General features: G+C 38.4%; 3 protein-coding genes across 6 annotated transcripts in view; 2 read left to right on the forward strand and 1 right to left on the reverse strand.

The window, feature by feature from the left end:
• Positions 1 to 8,186, forward strand: part of LOC139974515 (E3 ubiquitin-protein ligase MIB1-like) — a 226,763-nt gene extending 218,577 nt beyond the window's left edge. The window contains exons 20-22 of one of the 3 annotated variants that reach the window (XR_011795499.1): positions 1,445 to 1,608; positions 2,949 to 4,969; positions 5,024 to 8,186. Coding sequence is in view for 1 of the 3 variants with exons in the window: in XM_071981715.1 (XP_071837816.1) it covers positions 1,445 to 1,608; positions 2,949 to 3,089 (305 nt within the window). In the remaining 2 variants the exon portion in view is untranslated. Of the gene's footprint in view, positions 1 to 1,444; positions 1,609 to 2,948 lie in introns of all 3 variants that reach the window. The other 2 variants (XR_011795500.1, XM_071981715.1) reach the window with 2 other exon arrangements.
• Positions 8,187 to 9,689: 1,503 nt separating this feature from the next.
• LOC139973299 (uncharacterized) overlaps positions 9,690 to 19,144 on the reverse strand; it is a 31,055-nt gene continuing 21,600 nt past the window's right edge. Inside the window, exons 3-9 of the mRNA XM_071979873.1 lie at positions 17,178 to 17,368; positions 16,791 to 16,943; positions 15,759 to 15,848; positions 13,243 to 13,297; positions 11,869 to 12,068; positions 11,307 to 11,333; positions 9,690 to 10,278 (exon numbers count right to left, since the gene is read on the reverse strand). Of these exons, the coding sequence (XP_071835974.1) occupies positions 10,016 to 10,278; positions 11,307 to 11,333; positions 11,869 to 12,068; positions 13,243 to 13,297; positions 15,759 to 15,848; positions 16,791 to 16,943; positions 17,178 to 17,368 (979 nt within the window). The 3' untranslated portion in view covers positions 9,690 to 10,015. The remainder of the gene's footprint in view (positions 10,279 to 11,306; positions 11,334 to 11,868; positions 12,069 to 13,242; positions 13,298 to 15,758; positions 15,849 to 16,790; positions 16,944 to 17,177; positions 17,369 to 19,144) is intronic.
• Positions 18,691 to 19,144, forward strand: part of LOC139973297 (uncharacterized) — a 51,204-nt gene continuing 50,750 nt past the window's right edge. The window contains exon 1 of one of the 2 annotated variants that reach the window (XM_071979872.1): positions 18,691 to 19,130. In XM_071979872.1, coding sequence (XP_071835973.1) covers positions 19,059 to 19,130 — 72 coding nt within the window. In that variant the 5' untranslated portion in view covers positions 18,691 to 19,058. The remainder of the gene's footprint in view (positions 19,131 to 19,144) is intronic. The other variant, XM_071979871.1, reaches the window with a different exon arrangement.

Here is a 19,144-nt window from a genome sequence, read left to right on the forward strand (position 1 = left end):
GGTAAGTCAGCTCCAACACTATCACTGGTGAAATCAACTCCAACACTAACAGTGGTAAGTCAGCTCCAACACCAACAATAGTAACTCAGCCTCATGTAAGTCTCATGTAAGATCCAGGTGTCACGGGAAAGTCACAATTAATCACAGTGTACATTGTTGCATCTGCTTGCTGACATAATTAGTCATAAAAGGATTAATGTGGTAACTAGAATTGGATCTATGCTACCATATTGTCAAATGTTTCTCCCAATCAGGTTTTTACTATTCTTTGGTTAATAACATAGAGTCAACAATTGAAAAGCAATTGTTGAGTTCTTTGAAGGCTGGATGGATGAGTTCACTAGTGGTATTCTCAAACTGAGAAATTGGTAAAAGGCACTTTTGCCCTTGCAAAATGCAAGTGTCAGTGGTTTCAAATTTAGAAACCTGTAGCTATCCCATGAAATCCCATGGTCTTTGTGTGAAATTGTTTGATTTTGGTGAAAACTGACACCCATTCTTCAGGGTTCACCCTTTGATAAATGTTACCACAGGGATTTCCTGGAAAATGTCACAATACAGGATGACTCTAGAATTTGAGGCAACAATTTGATTTATAAAAATGTTTCCGCACAGTTCTCACATTTGAGACACACATGCAATGTTATGCTTGAAATGGGTTTCAAAATGCCGGTTTTCCACACATAGTCATGTAACAACAGGACCACAAGTCTACTTGTGAAGGTGGTGTTTGGTCAATATTGGTGAATAATGCTCATAGAATAAAGTTGCACAATTAAGTGTCCATAGTAAAGTAATACAGATTGCTATCAGGTTATTAAACATATATTGCCCAGACCTTTTCCAATATTAGCATTCATTAAATTTAAGTAAGGAAAAAAAACAGAAATTTCCCAAATATTTGATCTACTTTTCTCATTTTGTTTTGTTAATCAGAAGTGAAAGTATATGCTTGTCTTACAGATTGTGGTTTAAGTATCACAACATTGCATCATGGGATACAAACTGTTTTGAAACCTGAGATGTTACTTTCACAAACACTGTAGTATCAGCTGTTTACAAAGGGTCCTGCATGGGATTTATTTACAGATATTCTTTCTTGTTTTCATATTACTGAGAACTTGAAGTCGCAGTTAAAACAAAAATTTTCATCGGTATGCGTGTGTGTACTTTTTCAGGGGGTTGGGTGAAGGGGGTTGGAGGAAGGGGTTTGATGAGAGCAAAATGTTGACTTTCACCAAACTCTTTGGTACTATTTTAGCTATTGGTGCAACAAAATGCTCCGCAGTCGATCAAATTTTATTTCATTATGTTGAGTTGGTCTTCACATCTAGCAATCTGGCACTTATTGAAGAAGTCACAAAATGGACCCAACAAAATCATAACAAGAAACTACTGGAAAAGTCTAACAACATCAATGATTTTTCCTCCTCTTTGCTTACAGCTGGAGTAAACGCCTCTACACCACCTTCCTTTGAGGTCCACAATACAACCCCTCCGCCGACGAATAATGTCACCTCGGTCAATAATAATATTCCGGCCAAGATGAATAACACCAATGTGCAACTGATCAAGTTAGAACAACAGCTGCATGATATCAAGGAGCAGGTGAGTCCTAGACAATATCAGACTTAGAAAAACAGTCTTGACTCTGTAGGCCCAGTGTCGATATAAGAAAGAAAATGTTCAGGTCATGTCGATCTTAAAAGAAATGTGCAGTAATAGTCATTTCAGTGGTAAAAGAACTGGTTGTTAACTTGTAGATAACTTTGTGCTAAATAAGGGGCTAGGTGTAGACAGTTTGTTCCAAAAGAGCATCTTTGTTGATGTCAGATATATCTCAAGAAACCTGGTTAGTCATGGCTCTGTTAGTCTCAAGAGGACTCCTTCAATCATAGACATGTTAGTCTCAAGAGGACGCCCTCAATCATAGACATTGTAGTCTTAAGAGGACTCCCTCACTTGTTTACATGTTAGTCTCAAGAAAACTTGTGAGTCTCAAGAGGACTCCCTCAATCATAGACATGTGAGTCTCAAGAGGACTCCCTCACTTGTTTACATGTTAGTCTCAAGAAAACTTGTTAGTCTCAAGAGGACTCCCTCAATCATAGACATGGTAGTCTTAAGAGGACTCCCTCAGTTGTTGGAAGATAGTGTGATTCTTTTAAAGGTCATTTGGAACTGCCCCCTAATCTAGCATGCTGAAATTTGGTAAATGTACTTTTTAAGAAGCTCTGCTTCCCTCCCCAGACATAGTGGAGGGCTCTCTAAGACAATTAAATGTCTATGAGAGGAGCCGATGCTATGAGGGTTACAGTAGAAGGCTAGAGCAAGTTTGAACCTAAGTGACCATGTTAGACTGTCTAGGATATTTAGGGGTAATACTAATGACCTTCCAGTAAATAGCTTCATTCTCAAAAGAGCAGAGACCTTTTCAAAGATCGCTTAAGAATGTTTCTCTCTTGCTGTGAATAATTTATTACAGCCAATGGTGCAGGGGGGGGGGGAGAGGGGAGGGGAGGGTCTTGGAGGTGTTATTTATATCCATTGCCATCCATATTTAGGGAGTAACTTATTGACAAATTTGTGAGAAGATTTCTCACATATGAGTGGAACATGATGGGTTGTTTGGTTGATTTCAAGAATTGCTTCTGGGTGTTTCAATACCAAAATTGTCTCATTAGGAGAACAATGTAATAGCTATGAATGAGTACGTCTACACGTTGTGGAATTATTTTTCTTTTTATACTGAAGAAGTCAGTCCACTTGTTATGATATACATACTCTTTTAACTTATTTTGAATCTATATGAAAACACTGTCCCTTTACCTCTGACAGAAATTTCACCATCTCTCCCCCACCCCCTCCCCCACCCCACCAAGTCCCTTTACTCCACTTTGGAAGTTGACCAATGCTGAATTTTCTTTTGTTTTATTTTGCTTTCCTAGACTATGTGTCCAGTATGCTTGGACCGTATCAAGAACATGATCTTCCTCTGTGGCCATGGGACATGCCAGCTGTGTGGAGATCGAATGTCTGAGTGCCCTATCTGCCGCAAGCCTGTGGAGAAGAGGGTGTTATTGTACTAGAGTTCACTGTATCTAATAACGCTGTATGTATGTAAGACAGCTGGTTGTGTTGATGTCAAAGACTAATAAATTATACAAGTCAACAGTTTCCCTAGTGAACAACCTTCATCTTAGAATGAAATACAATGAAAGACAAAGGTCACTGTATTACAATTATTCCAATAGGCTTTATAAATGTGATTAAAATAATGTAACAATGTGTTTGGCATGATGACTTTTTATATACTTGGAATCATTCAATAAATTATCCCTTAACATTTATGTGGTGACAGAATATCTAAGAGTGTTTCACAGTTTGAAACACTTACAGTCTAGTCTCAATTTGGGAAACAATTTGATTAATATAATCAATGATTCAGCCCTAGTTTTACTTCCTTGTGTACATAGCCCTGTGCATATTACCATAGCAACAGGTGAAGCTTTCCGTCTCACATAAAGAGACGTGCAAACAGCTAGTCTCCTTAAAGTACTAGATGACAACAAGTTTAGCCTTGATTCCTATATGCAAATTAAGTCAAGCATATGTACACCCGTTGTAAGAGTGATGTAGACCTAAATGTCAGTGGTTTATCTGTATTGCACCAAATTCTAAAAGTTTAAATGTTTTGGGAATCGATTGTTCTTGAAGCTTCATTAACCAACAAATTATTCCCCAACTATTGAGGACAGTTGGATTAGATTTTAATCGAACATTTTTATATCCAACTTAAAAATAATCCTCTGTCAGTCAGATATAAAAAGGTCTACAAGATGGATAGTTAGCTTATTTTTTTTTTTTTTTTTTCATTTCCTGTTTTTCTGTTTTTCAAATGCAACCAACTGATTGGATATGTCTGCTATACCTCTCATCTGCCAAGAGCTTTTTAGATATCTTCCATGACTCATCTACATATCCATTTATTCAAGTTTATGTTGCTTAAAGGGGATATAGCTCAGGATAATTTGTTTGTGTTTATGGTTGATAGATGCCAGATAATAGAGGGACCATATTCTGGAGAATCTTGGAACATTGTTTTTTATTGAGTTATAAGGATTATATTTGAGATATTATTGGATGAAATTGTTCCATCGTTTTAATATACCATAGGTGAACTTGAAGCAAACAGGTGTGATGTTATAGTTTCAAGTGGCATTTGAAAAGGAGAGAGTTTTGTGTTGCTTATATGTTTTAGTATTCATTTGACCTTAGATGGGATAGTGTTGCAATCCTAGACTACACTAGACTATCCTGGACTACACTGGACTATCTTGGACTATCCTGGACTACACTGGACTATCCTCCTAACACATTTTTCATTCTTTCCTTATGTTTTGCATAGTTTTCAATGTCTGTCCCTAAAAGTTGTTAGCAGGAGCTAACATATGGTTCTGTGAGAGTGCTAGAAAAATACAGTGTGTAATTAAACCACTGAATCACGGCTTAAACTGTACAGTGTGCACTTCCCAACAGAACTTTTTCTTAACCCCAAATAATTTTCACCATTATTTTTCAATATTCTGTAATGTCTTTTTTTTTTTTGCTTTTCTTTTGTTTTGCAACATGTCATATTTTACTTTATTTATTTGTTTTCTTGATTTCATTTTTTTGGCCAGTTCACAGGGTTCAAGTTCATTTGCTTAACATTTTACCAACAGCCTGGGAAGGGATGACATTTATTTAAGGTCGGCTTGTTCGACCCTTGTGTTTTTTTCAAAGACATCAAAGAAACATCAGGTTTTCCATCCCCCTAGGCAGCCATGTTACACATTCACCCTGCTAGGTAGCAATGCTACACAGAGAGGTAGCAATGCTACACAGAGGAATCTTACAGCAATGCTACACAGGCATCCCCTAGGTAGCAATGCTACACAGTCATCCCCTAGGTAGCAATGCTACACAGGCATCCCCTAGGTAGCAATGCTACACAGAGGAATCTTACAGCAATGCTACACAGGCATCCCCCTAGGTAGCAATGTTACCTATACATCGACAGCTCTTTTTATGGTTCATTGACTTCTTGTCCTTGTGTTCTTTCTGAATTTATTGTTATTTTGGTTCCTACTATTTGACTTTATATTTTTGTTTGCCATGGCCAGTGCTCCTTATGATTGACATTCAGCTCTGTATAAAATGTAAAACATGCTAGTTATTAATATTCTAGTTATTAATAAGTTTATTTTGCTGCTATGTTAGTCTTTGTTCTGCTTTTGATTATTGTTCTATTGTTACTACTATATTATTATCTATATTACCAGTGTATCACTGTTTGCCTATTCATTTCAGTATCATCATACAGATTATCAGACCTGCATAGATTACAGATGTATTTCATATAGATGTTCAATATAAATGTTAAATGCCCTGCTTATCTCAACAGAGGCAAATAATATCACAGCCAACTTTTGTCAGCACAGCTTAATTTCAGTACATTTTCTTTTTTTCTTTTATTGTCAGAATGGACCTTAAAAGGCCTTCAAAATATTGCTCTGATGATTCAGTATTCTAAAAGGTCAGAAGTATCTTTTCAAAAGTATTTGTGGAGAGCTTACCCGCAAAGTCATACCCTTTAAAGTCTCTAAGTCATACCTTAGACACTGAATATTTTAGGTTAGATAATAGATTACAGCAATTGGGCATCCAAAACAGCTGAAAGAGCTGATGGAGTCATGTGAAATTTGTACAGGTGGAACTGGGATTTCTAGCATGTTTGGGATGGATATTGATGAGCTTCAATACTGCATTGAGTGTTAGCTTGTAGCATTGTGTGACACATTATTATATGGATACTCCTCAATGTAACTAAAATCATATGGCTGCTCTTAAATAGTGAATTATTCACCATTAAATCCCAGTATAGAAAATATTGTTTCGCACAAATTTAATGTCATTTATTTTATTTTTTTGTTCATTTGTGAAATGTTGAAAGGACTGCCAAATTTCATTGTTCTTGATACAGTTGTTGTGGATCTAAGTAAAACATTGTCTACAATGTCTAATCATTGCTGGAATATCGCCTAAGATGGGGATACTGTTAGATTGTAGGCTACCCAATTCAATGGAGAGATCGACCATAAACTGTATTTGTTACCATTGGTGTTTTATTTAGTTGATACTGTGTACATGTCACTTGTCATCCTGCAATGATCTGGTTACCATGGTTTTCCGAAGCGGGATTATTGTATTAAACAAGGATTATGTCATCCATAAAATTGATAATTATTTGACCAACATATGTATTAAACGGCCTACCAAATTGAGGTGAATGAAGTATTTCCTGTACATAAAGATTTAATTATTTCAAGATGATTCCTGTTTTTTGGTTTGGTAATATCAGAATATTTCAATAAATGATTCCATCATGACATGCCCAAATCATGCAGACACCTCACTTCTTAAGGAATTGAAACAATCGTTTTTGATTTGTAATCAGATTTGGATATTCAGTTCACCGCATCAAGGATCCATGTTTCAGCCAGTAACAAACCTCAAATGTTAATTAATTTCATCAAAATCTTTACATAACACATGTGTTAAACATGTTTTTTTCTTTTTTTCTGTGATCTATCATGGCAATTCATGTATTTCTGATTAGATTTTAAAATGATTGTATGTACCAATCTTTTGACTGATCTACACAGTATAAGTTGGAATATGATGCATAATTGTTATTTGTGGCAACTCACACAAAGTTGTGTGTAAGTGACATGGTGGAATTAAGTGTAATCACAGAGTTCGTGTGTGCCCCATGCCGAACCCCATTACACCCCACAACACTATTATGATTGCTGGAACTCCTCCCATGGTGTGCTTTGTTCAGAGTATTAGCCGACAAGGAGAGCTAAAATAAAACCACACATTGGATCATAAAGTTTATGATGTACCAGTGGGCTTCAGGTGTGGAGAGAAAGGGGCTAGGGATCTTAAGGGACACATGCCATCGCATTATTTTTGAAAAACGACAAAAGTCTCCCATTTCATAAATCACATGTGACAGTTTTTGGTGCTGCAAAGTACCCTTTTTCCTCTTTGCTTAAGTAAAATGCACCACTTTGTTATTATAAAAAGTGCCCTGTTGGTGAAAAATTAGGTGTAATTGAAATGTGCCCTGTTGTTGACATGGATTGAAATTCTATTATTTATGATACTTATAATACACAGGATCTGTTTTGCTCAATGTTTTGAAGCAACTTTGTGATTTACATCGAAGCTACAACTCACACTGTACATGGGTGGGTTTTCTCCTACAGGTTCAACCCTCTTCTGCCACCCCTGCTGGGCCTCACATGATTGCAGTACACAGCCTACCCCTTCCCTGCCCCATTGTTCCCCCACCCCTTATCAACTTAAGCCTGTTTACACCCCTCAGTGATCTTTCTCCACAATGATCTGTCATTTGCATGGTCTGGTTTCCTTGGTTTCAGAAACTAGCTTATTGTAACAATTATGCCAGTTGTAACAATTATGCCAGTTGCCAATTATGCCAATTGTAACAATGTGAGCCAGTACAGAATATATATTAGTCTCTGTCTGCTGGTCCAGTATAGCAAACTTTACCATCCATGAGGCTAGATAGATTTATTCAAGATTGGAATTGTTGTCAGTAAAGGTCATCAGGTTTAGCCCCAAAGTTTAGCTGGGAAAAAATATTGCCTGACGTTTTCAAAAGTACTTAATGGCTCTAATCCTCTATTTTAGTAACAAACATTGAGGATTATTAAAATTGATAAATTAAATTAATCCCAAAAATCGAGGATTATTTAAAATAGACAATTGAATATCTCAGTGTGGATAATTTCTTTTAGAGTGGCAGTTAAGTTGCTTGCTTAAAGGTGTGCATGCCTGATTGGCTGACCATATTTGAGGGAAAAAGTAATGACCTTTAAAGTAAAAGTCAGAGCTAGAAAAGACTGGATGTTGTAAACAGATTTGTTGTGGAAGAGAAACAATAACAAGAGGGGTCAGCTAATTGTGCATTTAATATATGTTTACATACTATTACCTGAATTGTTGCTTGTGCTGCACATATACTGTTATTCCTGCTGATCAGTGGATCTATTATATAGGCTGCTGCTATTAAATGTAAATCAATTTAATCAATAAAGCGAATTAAAATTTAAGTCTTCTCGAGTTCATTCATTATGTTGTTTATGTCACTGGTAAAACACAATGGAAGGGCATGTCCGCCATAGCCCTCGGAGGAGGTGGGGCGGGGCGTGTGCACAATAGCCCATGGAGGAGGAGGGGCATGTGCACAATAGCCCTTGGAGGAGGAGGGGCATTTGCACGACAACCCTCAGAGGAGGAGGGGCATGTGCACGATAGCTGTTGAAGGAGGAGGGGAATGTGCACGATAGCCGTTGAAGGAGGAGGTGCATGTGCAGGATAGCCCTCGGAGGAGGAGGGGCATGTGCACAATAGCCCTTGCAGTAGGAGGGGCATGTGCACGACAGACTTTGGAGAAGGTGTGGCATGTGTACAATAGCTGTTGGAGGAGGAGGGACATATGCACGACAACCCTTTGAGGAGGTGGGGCATGTGTACGATAGCTGTTGGAGGAGGTGGATGGTGTTGTGGGAAAAGGTTATAGTCAGCTGCTCTTTGTAATTACATAATCTAGGAAGTTGACTTGTAAGTGTACGCGGTATGATGTGAACAAGTAGACGTGCATCGAGATCAGTTCTGTTCAAATCAGAACCATCTCTCCCCTACCCCTCCCCATCCCCCCACCCCCATGTCATTGCCCTGCTCTTCACCCTTTGAGTCCTCCGGGGGGTTCTAAAGTAGTTTCAATCGTCTAAGTTGCAAAAGAGTACAAGGCTATTAACCATGAAGTCACCGGTTCTAATCGCATTCTATTGACAAAAGTTTATTTGCTCTTTCAACATTTTTTTTTTATTATAATTTCTTACGATCCGTTATCGATTTACTTACACAGAAACATTTCCTCTTTTCATTTGGTTCTATCGATTGAATTTGTTATCCCTGGTTACACTGCTGACAAGTTATACAGCTTCTGGCCCCCACCCCCTCCCCCCCCCCCCCCCCGTCAACCAAAAAAAATCAAACTAAGGCTATTTTCCTCAATATTTTATTAAGATGAATGTTAATTATCGACCCATTACTCATTTAATTGTAGTTTATAAATTTTGACTTTCTGCATTGCATTTTGATTATTATTTGGAATGGATCTTGATCATTCGAACCTTATTGAACTGTATTTACGGGATTTAGAATAAAATGGTGTCGGGACTTCTCCAAAATTCAAAGTAAATAGCTGCCGTATACACAGGCTCCGTATGTTTGCTTTGGTTTCTTACTCTACATCGTCCAAATCAATTACTCCAACCAGGGTTGGTTCCAGGAGGGGTCCAGGCGAGCTCGGGCCCACCCAAAGAGTTACTACAAAGAAATTCCTTTTAAACAATGTTCACAGTGGGAACATGTAGCGCTTCGAGTCTTAAATTTTATCCCGCATATATTCTTATCCACCGCTATAGTTCGGTGTTGATCGATGTCCGCGTTATCAACAGATATACCGTTGTTCGGCTCTGATTCCCGCTTCCGAGAGATCTTGAATCCACCGCTTGTAAAATTTACATGCACATAATTGGATAAGCCTATCTAGTAATCAAACTCTATTAATCATTCTATATCGAATACAAACAATTTTATGTCCCACAAAAATTAATTCAATGAATTATGTTTTAATTTCAACGTTTCAATTTTATGCGTAACTTCACCATTCCTGTGGACGTTTCTGTAACGGTGGAAGATTGTATCACCACAAAATCTACCCCAAAACACAGTTGTAATTTAACAGGTGTGCCTGATTCATCAGCTAACTGACGGCCTCTTATATCAAAACAGCAGGCAGGACGTTGTCACATGACGTCATGATTTTACCATTGGAAGCGGGTTGTGTAGCGGTTGTAGCATTTCTGTGACATCATTCGTCGTCGATAATTTCATCAACGTCATCTTCTACTGCGTTATCATCGTCCGCTATCATCATCACGTTATCATCATCCGCCGCTGCGGTGTCTTCATCTAATACTGCGGTGTCTTCATCTAATAGAGGGCGCTCTTCCATTTTCTCCATCTCCTGTTTTACCATCTGTCGTAGGCAGTATTTACCCAGGAGGAGCACCACGAAGATGCTTGTGTAGACGCCGACCAGGAAAGACAAAAACCCGAAAGCTTCAAATGTCTCTGTAAGAAAATCGAAACGTCATATATATATATATATAGGTTTCATTTTTAAAATGTACATATGGATTCACCTAGTAATTCGCTTTGTAGTCGGAAGATTGCGGAGGGAGGGTAAATCTAGGGGAGGGAGGTCTTATATGCATATCCGTTTTTGTTTTAATGGAATTTTTTTACACATTCAAGAGATGCTTTTAGGGCCTTTTTTTTTTTTTTTTGCTATATTTTCATCTGTACCTATAGTGCAATGTTTCCATACGAATTAATGAAATCGTTCCTTTTGTTTCACAGAATGATGCAGTTAGCTGTCAATTACTCTTGCAACAGTTAACAGGAACAAGGTCCGCCCAGTCGGCGTATCTGAAACGTGTACTAAATTTAATGGAATATATAAATGTTGTTATGAAAGTGTTGTGGTACCACCAGTCTGCCTTATACCTATCCTTCCCATTCTGCCAAAATTCATCTTGAAAGTTTATTGCAGTGTTGATAGGTCACTGGAATTCCTACAGGGGTCACCCGTAGAGTATGTAAGTATGTATGTGTGTGTGTGTGTGTGGGTGCGTTTGTTTTCTATCCGACCGAGGACTTGAATTATAAAAGAATTCCAGGTCCTCGGTTGTGATTTCTAAAGAATCACCACTTGTATGGGGTATTGTTAAGGTTAGGGTACGTGGATTTGAACAATGGAAAATACAATGAGGTCCTCGGTTGGAATGTAATACAAACATGTGTGTGTTTAACAAAGTGTAATTATACCTACAGTAATCCATGAATTATAATGCCTTCCTGTCTACCACAACCTTTCCTCTCCTATATCTTGCCTTGCACTCTACATACATCAACTGTCCTAGATTTTACACGTATAGGCCTAGCAAGGATCAACAGACACGACAGCCAAACGCACAACAGCTATTGGGCTATAAATTGTGCATTGCAGGACCTACGACCGTTACAATTAATGAAATGTGTACCAAACACATTTACTAGCACGTACGTTAAAATCTAAAACAGCTGAACGAGAAACTTACCTTCTCTGTCAATTATCTGCGTGAACACTGAAAAAACACAAAAGCAAAGAAACGCTAAGAAATATTAAGCTGAAAGCGAAATCCACAGATTTATAATATAGAATTGTCAACCCCCACCCCCCACAAAAAATATGAATTAGGTATTAAGTAGTCATAATTACTATATAACTAACTAATAATGAGATTTTTAAACAACCATTGCAGTGAGTTCCTAAATATCTCAACCGCATAATCATACGGTATTCCTCCAAATGCGAGCAACAATGATCGAAGCTCTGACAAACTGCTATGAATACCGTAGTAACTTCTGTAAACATAATAGGCAAAAGAAAATCAGAATGACGTCACATTCTTACCTTAGCATTATAGTCTTAGATTTCATAACAAACAAGAGACAAACTCAGTGTGGGGTCTTAAAAATCAAACCAGTGATAAAACGTAAATATGTTTTTCATAAAGTGGCAGATCTTTTGATGTGATCATATACGGAGACTACATTTAGGAAGTAGGGGAACTGTACATCATAAATGGTATCTCCCTGATTCTATAGTAATGTGCTAACCATAAACTCTGTAGTTTGCCATCCTCCTTTGGTTCACGTGACACTCGTATCTATTAGTATCGTTCAGTATTAAGTTTCGAAATGTCAAAGTGCCCTCCGGGTCCATGAAGATACGACTCTCTCCCTCAGTTGGATCTTCTGTGGGAATCTGCATAACGTGCCCAGCTCTACGCCACCTCACCGCATCTACAATGTACGCCCTTAATAATAAACCAAAATCATAATATCGTTTTTGAAATGCAGGCACTGGGCAGTTTAACATTTAAACGGGAATTTTAGATATCTGAAATTGTTTATTATTTGAGATATGTAAAACTCTATTTCAGATATCTAAAATTGTTTGTTATTTGAGATATCTAAAACTCTATTTCAGATATCTAAAATTGTTTGTTATTTGAGATATCTAAAACTCTATTTCAGATATCTAAACTTGAATTCGAGATATCTAAAATGGATTTCGAGATATCTGAAATTGAATACGAGATATCTAAAATTTAATTCGAGATATCTGATTACAATTTCAGACTGATATTCTCTGGTATTTCGAGATAGGCCTATCTGAAATGAATTTTAAGATATTTGCAATTATTTTGTAGATATCTTAAATAAATTTGAGATATCTGATATTAAATTTGAGGTACCTGAAATTATTTCGAGATATCTAAAATTCCTGATTAAATATTAAAACGGCTCTCCATACGCGCGTGCATCCTTCACGCAAACAGAAAAATAGCATAACCGCAACAAACGGACATATAAACGTTGCTACGGAATAGTTCCAAATCCTAGATAGCGGTTGATGGAACCAGAGGAAATTTGGTTTTCCTTGTTAAGAAGTTGTTTGGTTTCATCCCTTTACCCCCCGCCAAAAGATGATGATATTGCAAATGTCACTTACTTTAGTCTGAATGTATGTATATATTAGATCCTCCTGCAAGCAGGACCTCGCGAAGAAGCCTCATTGTCTTATCAAAGCCGCAGGCTGACCGAAGTCAGTCTCTTACTTCATTGTTTATTTATGTCTCGTAGAATTGCAGTGAAGCTACCTCGGGGTACATAATCCCCACATGACTAGCGCATCCTAATATCTCCGTTATCTTACAATCTTGTCCACACAACTTCTATATCTAAACCGAACTGAATTTGGAAAAGATTATATGAACTCCAAACTTCTATTCGCTTTGATTGGGGACATTCAAATAAAATTCATTCTTTAGTCAATCTTGAATCAGAGATGTGTATATGAGAAATCCATCCCTACGTCGGCCATCTCACTGTTACATTAACACTTCCTGCTCGGAGTTATTGTTTTTTTTTTATTTGTGTGCATCGTAAACGAAGTATATCTTATCCGATAGTTTAATGTGTTCTTACTCTGGACATTCCAGCCGTAGCATTGTCGCTTCTTCTACTCTTAATGTTTGTTGACCTGCGGAAAAGGAACAAATGTGCACTTTAAAAAAATATAGGCAGCAAATCCATTTTGTTATTGATGAGAATAAAGTACACTGTGCCCTCATAATGACGTAAAGTACTATGTATCCTCATAATGACGTGTGTGTCAGCATAAAGCCCCATGGCTGTAGACTTCTCTTACATTTTCCTTGGAAGTATTCACGGTTTGTCTCTATTTATATATATATATATATATATATGTATATATATATATCTATCTATATATATATATATATATATATTTTAAAGATGTTTAATCCTACACTAAACACCATGCATACGGTAATTGTTATTGTTTTATGTAGGCTACATATATATGTATTGATGTAGTAGAGTCAGTTTCTTTATTTGTTTTCCCTTTCTTCCGTTATTCCCTAGCAAGTTCCCTCTCCTTTTCCAAGCCACTGTTGTTTCCCTTAGGCGGCATATTGTTATGCGTTGAGGTTTGTGTACCTATTCAATTCAACACGTGTGCGTTTTGTGTCCGTACAAGAAGAGTTACTTACTCACTGAGTTCTTACAGTTTGTGTTCCGTAGGCAATTCGTACCGAGTATCACAGACGGTTTGAATTTGGTGGGGGGGGGGGGGGGGCTATTGTAGTATGGCTGAGATGCTGAAGGGAAGATGGGCTCTAGGGCGGAACGAACTTTCGGAACACCCTCTATATATATGTATATGTATGCAATGATGATATTTGCGTAGGTGTGTAACCATACTTATAAACAGGATATCCCACGGAGGGAAAGATACCGAACACGTAATTGATATGCACGACCGCCATATCTTGAGTACAAGCCAAAACATACTTTGCGTAGAGATGGGAGGGGCAAAGATATACATCAACAAAACCTCACTGCACAATAGGGCATTTTGTTTTGTTTGTTCATATCACAAAATATCCTCATTTATTAGCAATCCCTTATACCATTATTGTATAGCTGGTGTTGTGTACATAGAATTTCTTTGAAAGTTGAGCATTCCTACTGTTTTGCTAGCGTCAGGTCGAGTCCAATATTGTATTTCATATATAGTGCCGAATAATGGGTAGTCTACAATACTCTGGTTGCAGCTATACAGCCTTCAACAATCTCATTGGATTTTTATTAGTATTCTTATTTATCGATGTTGTGAATAATGTCTGGAGGACGTGACGTCAGACAATACTTAAAGGATTGGAAAACAAACTTAGACACCTTTCTCTCTTCTGAAACAACGAGTAGGAAATTCAACTGTTTTATCTGGTAGCACAAGGTTAGTGTTGATATGTTGTAGAACATTACAAACATTAAAACAAAATCAAATTAAAACAAATTCCGTTCAATCCAATTTTATATTTCTATATATAATGCCGTAATTTCATATGAGTTTGCCATTTTGCCAGTTGAAAATAAGTTGATAATACAATATGGTTGTATTAGATACTGTAACTATAGCTCAGTCTAAGATTCCGGGGCGCCCAAATATTCCCTTCTGAGGACTGGTGGTGGTATGGAAACAAATGCGGCTTGGATGGTTGTGTGTTAATAACGACGAGCCTTGAATCTCGCTATTACATGCAAAGGATATTACACATATATACATATACGAGGAAAGAACGAGCGCAGAGTAGATTTCGTTATCTTTACTACAAGCAGTCACGGTACAGACAATACATTATGCATGAAGCCCTGAATAATAAATAGAGAGACATGCACTAAAACCACAATGGTTACAAACGAGGTCTCAATAACGAAGGAGAGTCCTATAACGATACGTACAACGAGACGAATACAAGACAGATACAAATACGACCACAATGATCGGAGCCAGGGCTACTACCGAACCGAACGATTCAGAACGGGTAGCGGAGACTGATTCGTAAGTCTCGAGATCTGATTCAGTTGAGCTGGTGAGCAGACATCACGTGACCTGTAATTCTTACGTCACTGTCCACGTGGAAAGCATATGTGACTAAAAACAGTGACATGTAGCCTAGAGAAATAGAGGGCGGCATATATGATAACCAACAACATCACAATACTTTACCAAACATACCATTATGTCAGCATCTTTGACAATTAAGCGAGAAAATGATGAAATAAGAAAAACGATCAAAACTTCGAGGAACCTGATTCAGCATTTTATTTGAAATCAGTGTCCAGAGGAAATAAACCCGCAAGTGCCCCACCAGGGAAATAATTTAAGAGTTACGTCTGGTTTGGTGGGTTCGCCGATGCGGATCATCTGGCCTCGATTCACGAAGACGTCTATAAGCTTTCTGACGTCTAACGAATTATAAACTATTAAGATCTGTAAATCAACGATTCTCAATTTCGGAATTATATGCCCTCACCCCTTCTAGCCTAGCTGGATTAATTTCGTAATTTCTGAATGCGGTGCCGTTACAGATCAGTGAGGGGGTCAGAGATTGAACCAACAGTAACTAAGCACTTACCTCTCTCTTGCTCGTCCAGAGTTTTATATGAATTACTCCCTCCATGAACAAATAAACCAGTAAAAGGCCCGAGTCCGTACACAGGTGTCTCTGTGATGGGGGGGGGGGGGGGACAAAGATGACGTCATTTCACGGATAGCCATTTAAAAGCAAAACAATGATTCATGAGATATGTGAACTCATACAACAATTAATTTTTAATCAATCTGCGATTGAAAAGTAATTAAAGACCAAAAATAGGAAATAAATAAACTAATTAAATATATAACAGAAACAATTAGAACCTTATAATTTGAAAAGGTTAATAACATTGTGCTAAACAAAGTATTTCGGATTGATAACTTCTCCTGGTTAAGATTAAGTGTTAGAACAGCTTCCTTTGTGAAGTAGCCCTCTAGTATTACCAGGGAATGTTAAAGTAGCATTTTTCTCCGGTGATACTGCTTTTCATACTTCCCGGTTCCGATTGCGACCCTGATGTATTTACCCAACTATATACTCCCCCCCTTTTCTTGGTATAGATCAGGGTTGTCCAACCTTTTGCAGAGGAGGGCCACATGGAATGATTATGATGAAGGATGGGGCCGCATGAACCATACGCTCGATTTTTCGATTTTTTGCCCGAAGCCAAAGCCAACAAAATGTGAGCACTGTGCGCGGAGCGCACTGATTTATTTTCCTTCCTGATAACAGATGTATAAAGTCCAGCCGCCCCCCCCCCCCTCCCCGCCGCTGAGAGTGTCACACACAATGACCTGTATGCAGTTTTTTGGACCCAGAAGGTTCGAATGATTGATTATATAGCATCAAATTGTTATCAATAAATCTGCACACTAAAATTTCGCACCGTACAGCATCTCTGGCGGGCCGTACGCAACCCTGCGGCGGGCCGGACTGTGGCCCGCGGGCCGTAGGTTGGACAACCCTGGTATAGATTGTACAGCTTGTGCGTTGGAAGGCGTGGAGGGGTAATTGTGTGGGTTTTTTTTTTGGGGGGGGGGTTCTCAGTATGTGGATGAATGATAGAGATACCTTGCATGTGTACGCAATATTCCATACACGGTGTCTCCAGCTGTATATCTTTTGTGAGTGTTAGCAGACTGGTGGCAGCTGTTGGTACTAGGGATGATCGACAAGGCACTCCTCCAGTAAACACAGTGTCTGGCACTAACGCATAACAGTATCCTGGAATGATGAGCAAGGACAAAATATATGTAACATGGTCGATCCAAAAAACAAAACAAGTGCAAGACTTTCTCTAGCGACAAACTTATGACAATGTATTGTTAGTACCAACTTGAACGGGAAGCTTCTGTATACCTGCTCGAAATAGGTGACACAATAATAATTTAAAAAATGCCTCAATATAATAAACGACTAACTCACTGAAGTTATACAATACACCGAATTAGTATTTACCGATTCTTTTCCTTCTACCGGGAACGTCGCAGTCACTACAGCTTCCCCACGAGCTCCAGAGTGTGTATACCATGATGGATTTTTCACCATTGTCTAGGAGTCGGTCTGAGGGGGGCTTCTGTCCATCGTCCAGGTTTACTTGTTGTACGAACGGTACGCTTTTAACCTCGACGTAATAATAGCTTAACGGCCTGTATAGAAGTAAATGAAACCAGTGGTATTATCAATCGTATTCTTTGCCAAAGAAGAAAGAACTAAATGGACTTCGTATAAAATGTAAACCTGGTATACCTCACAACATGGCCCGGGCCTGTATGCAATCGAATGTGCAGCATTCTCGTAGACGTGAATGTCTAAATTATTGAGTTTGCTTGATGGTACACATATATACAACCCCCTTGAGTTTGCTTGAAGATACACATAGATACAACCCCTTGAGTTTGCTTGATGATACAGATAGATACAACCCCCTTGAGTTTGCTTGATGATACGCATAGATACAACCCCATTGAGTTTGCTGGATGGTACACATAGATACAACCCCCTTGAGTTTGCTTGATGATACAGATAGATACAACCCCCTTTTGAGTGTGTTTGACGATACGCATAGATACCACCCCCTTGAGTTTGCTTGAAGATACACATAGATACAACCCCCTTGATTTTGTTTGATGATATAGGTAGATACAACCCCCTTGAGTTTGCGTGATGATACACATAGATACAACCCCCTTGAGTTTGCTTGATGATAGGCTACACATAGATACCACCCCCTTTCAGTTTGCTTGACGATACGCATAGATACCACCCCCTTGAGTTTGCTGGATGATACAGATAGATACAACCCCCTTTTGAGTGTGTTTGACGATACGCATAGATACCACCCCCTTGACTTTGCTCGACGATACGCATAGATACAACACCCTTGAGTTTGCTCGACGATACGCATAGAAACAACCCCTTTGAGTTTGCTTGAAGATACACATAGATACAACCCCCTTTGAGTTTGTTCGACGATACACATAGATACAACCCCTTGAGTGTGCTTGATGGTACACATAGATATACAACCCTCTTTGAGTTTGCTTGACGATACACATACAACCCCCTTGAGTGTGCTTGATGATACGCATAGATACAACCCAATCTCATCCTACCATGGAAGTATTACTTCCTTGATCCAACCTTATAAGAGTGAGAAATGCATGTTCGTTACTGCCGAATAACTCATAGCCTGTTAACATAATATGTATTGAAGCGAGTATAGACTCACTTGGTTCCGTAAATAACATTGTTATAGATATATCGGCAAATCGTAGCTGTATTAAAACAAGACCTCTGACATCGCTGGCAGTCTCAAATCAGGATCAATGCAATGATTCTAACGCGGGCGTGCATGTTGCCACCACGAGTGTAAATTTCAACAACTCTGAGAACTGGTTAGGCTTCACCTCCCCCCCCCCCTGAAAGGGGGCGGGCGGGAGACCCCTGGATTCACGCCTGATAATATAAAATACTTGTTGAACGCGCCCACACCATGCATGATGTTTAATGATCTTATTGAATTGTTCGCACTATATATGAGTTTTCCTCGTTGTGCAAAAGTTTGGATTTCCTAGCTGAGGAAGATCCTGTCAGGAACAAAGCCGGTTACATTAAGATGTGACCTCCCCCCTGCAAAGCTTCGTAATGTTTCAACTCAAGGACCTTCCTGTTGAAATAGAAACTACATATAGTAAACGAAATGTTATACTTCCTCATTCAAGACAGTAACATATATTCCCGCCCTTGATGATTTCTAATACAAATACCGATGACATCAATGTAAGGACGTGATCAAAATATTGTCCTCTCTTGAGCCGTTTAAACATCATCACAGAAATGAAGAATCTTCTCTACATCTCCGTGGTTATATTATTCATTGCAAGTGATGTTTTATTCTTTGGAAAAGGGGTAAGTATTCATAC

This window comes from Apostichopus japonicus, chromosome 9, assembly GCF_037975245.1.
Source record: "Apostichopus japonicus isolate 1M-3 chromosome 9, ASM3797524v1, whole genome shotgun sequence".
NCBI lineage: Eukaryota > Metazoa > Echinodermata > Holothuroidea > Aspidochirotida > Stichopodidae > Apostichopus > Apostichopus japonicus.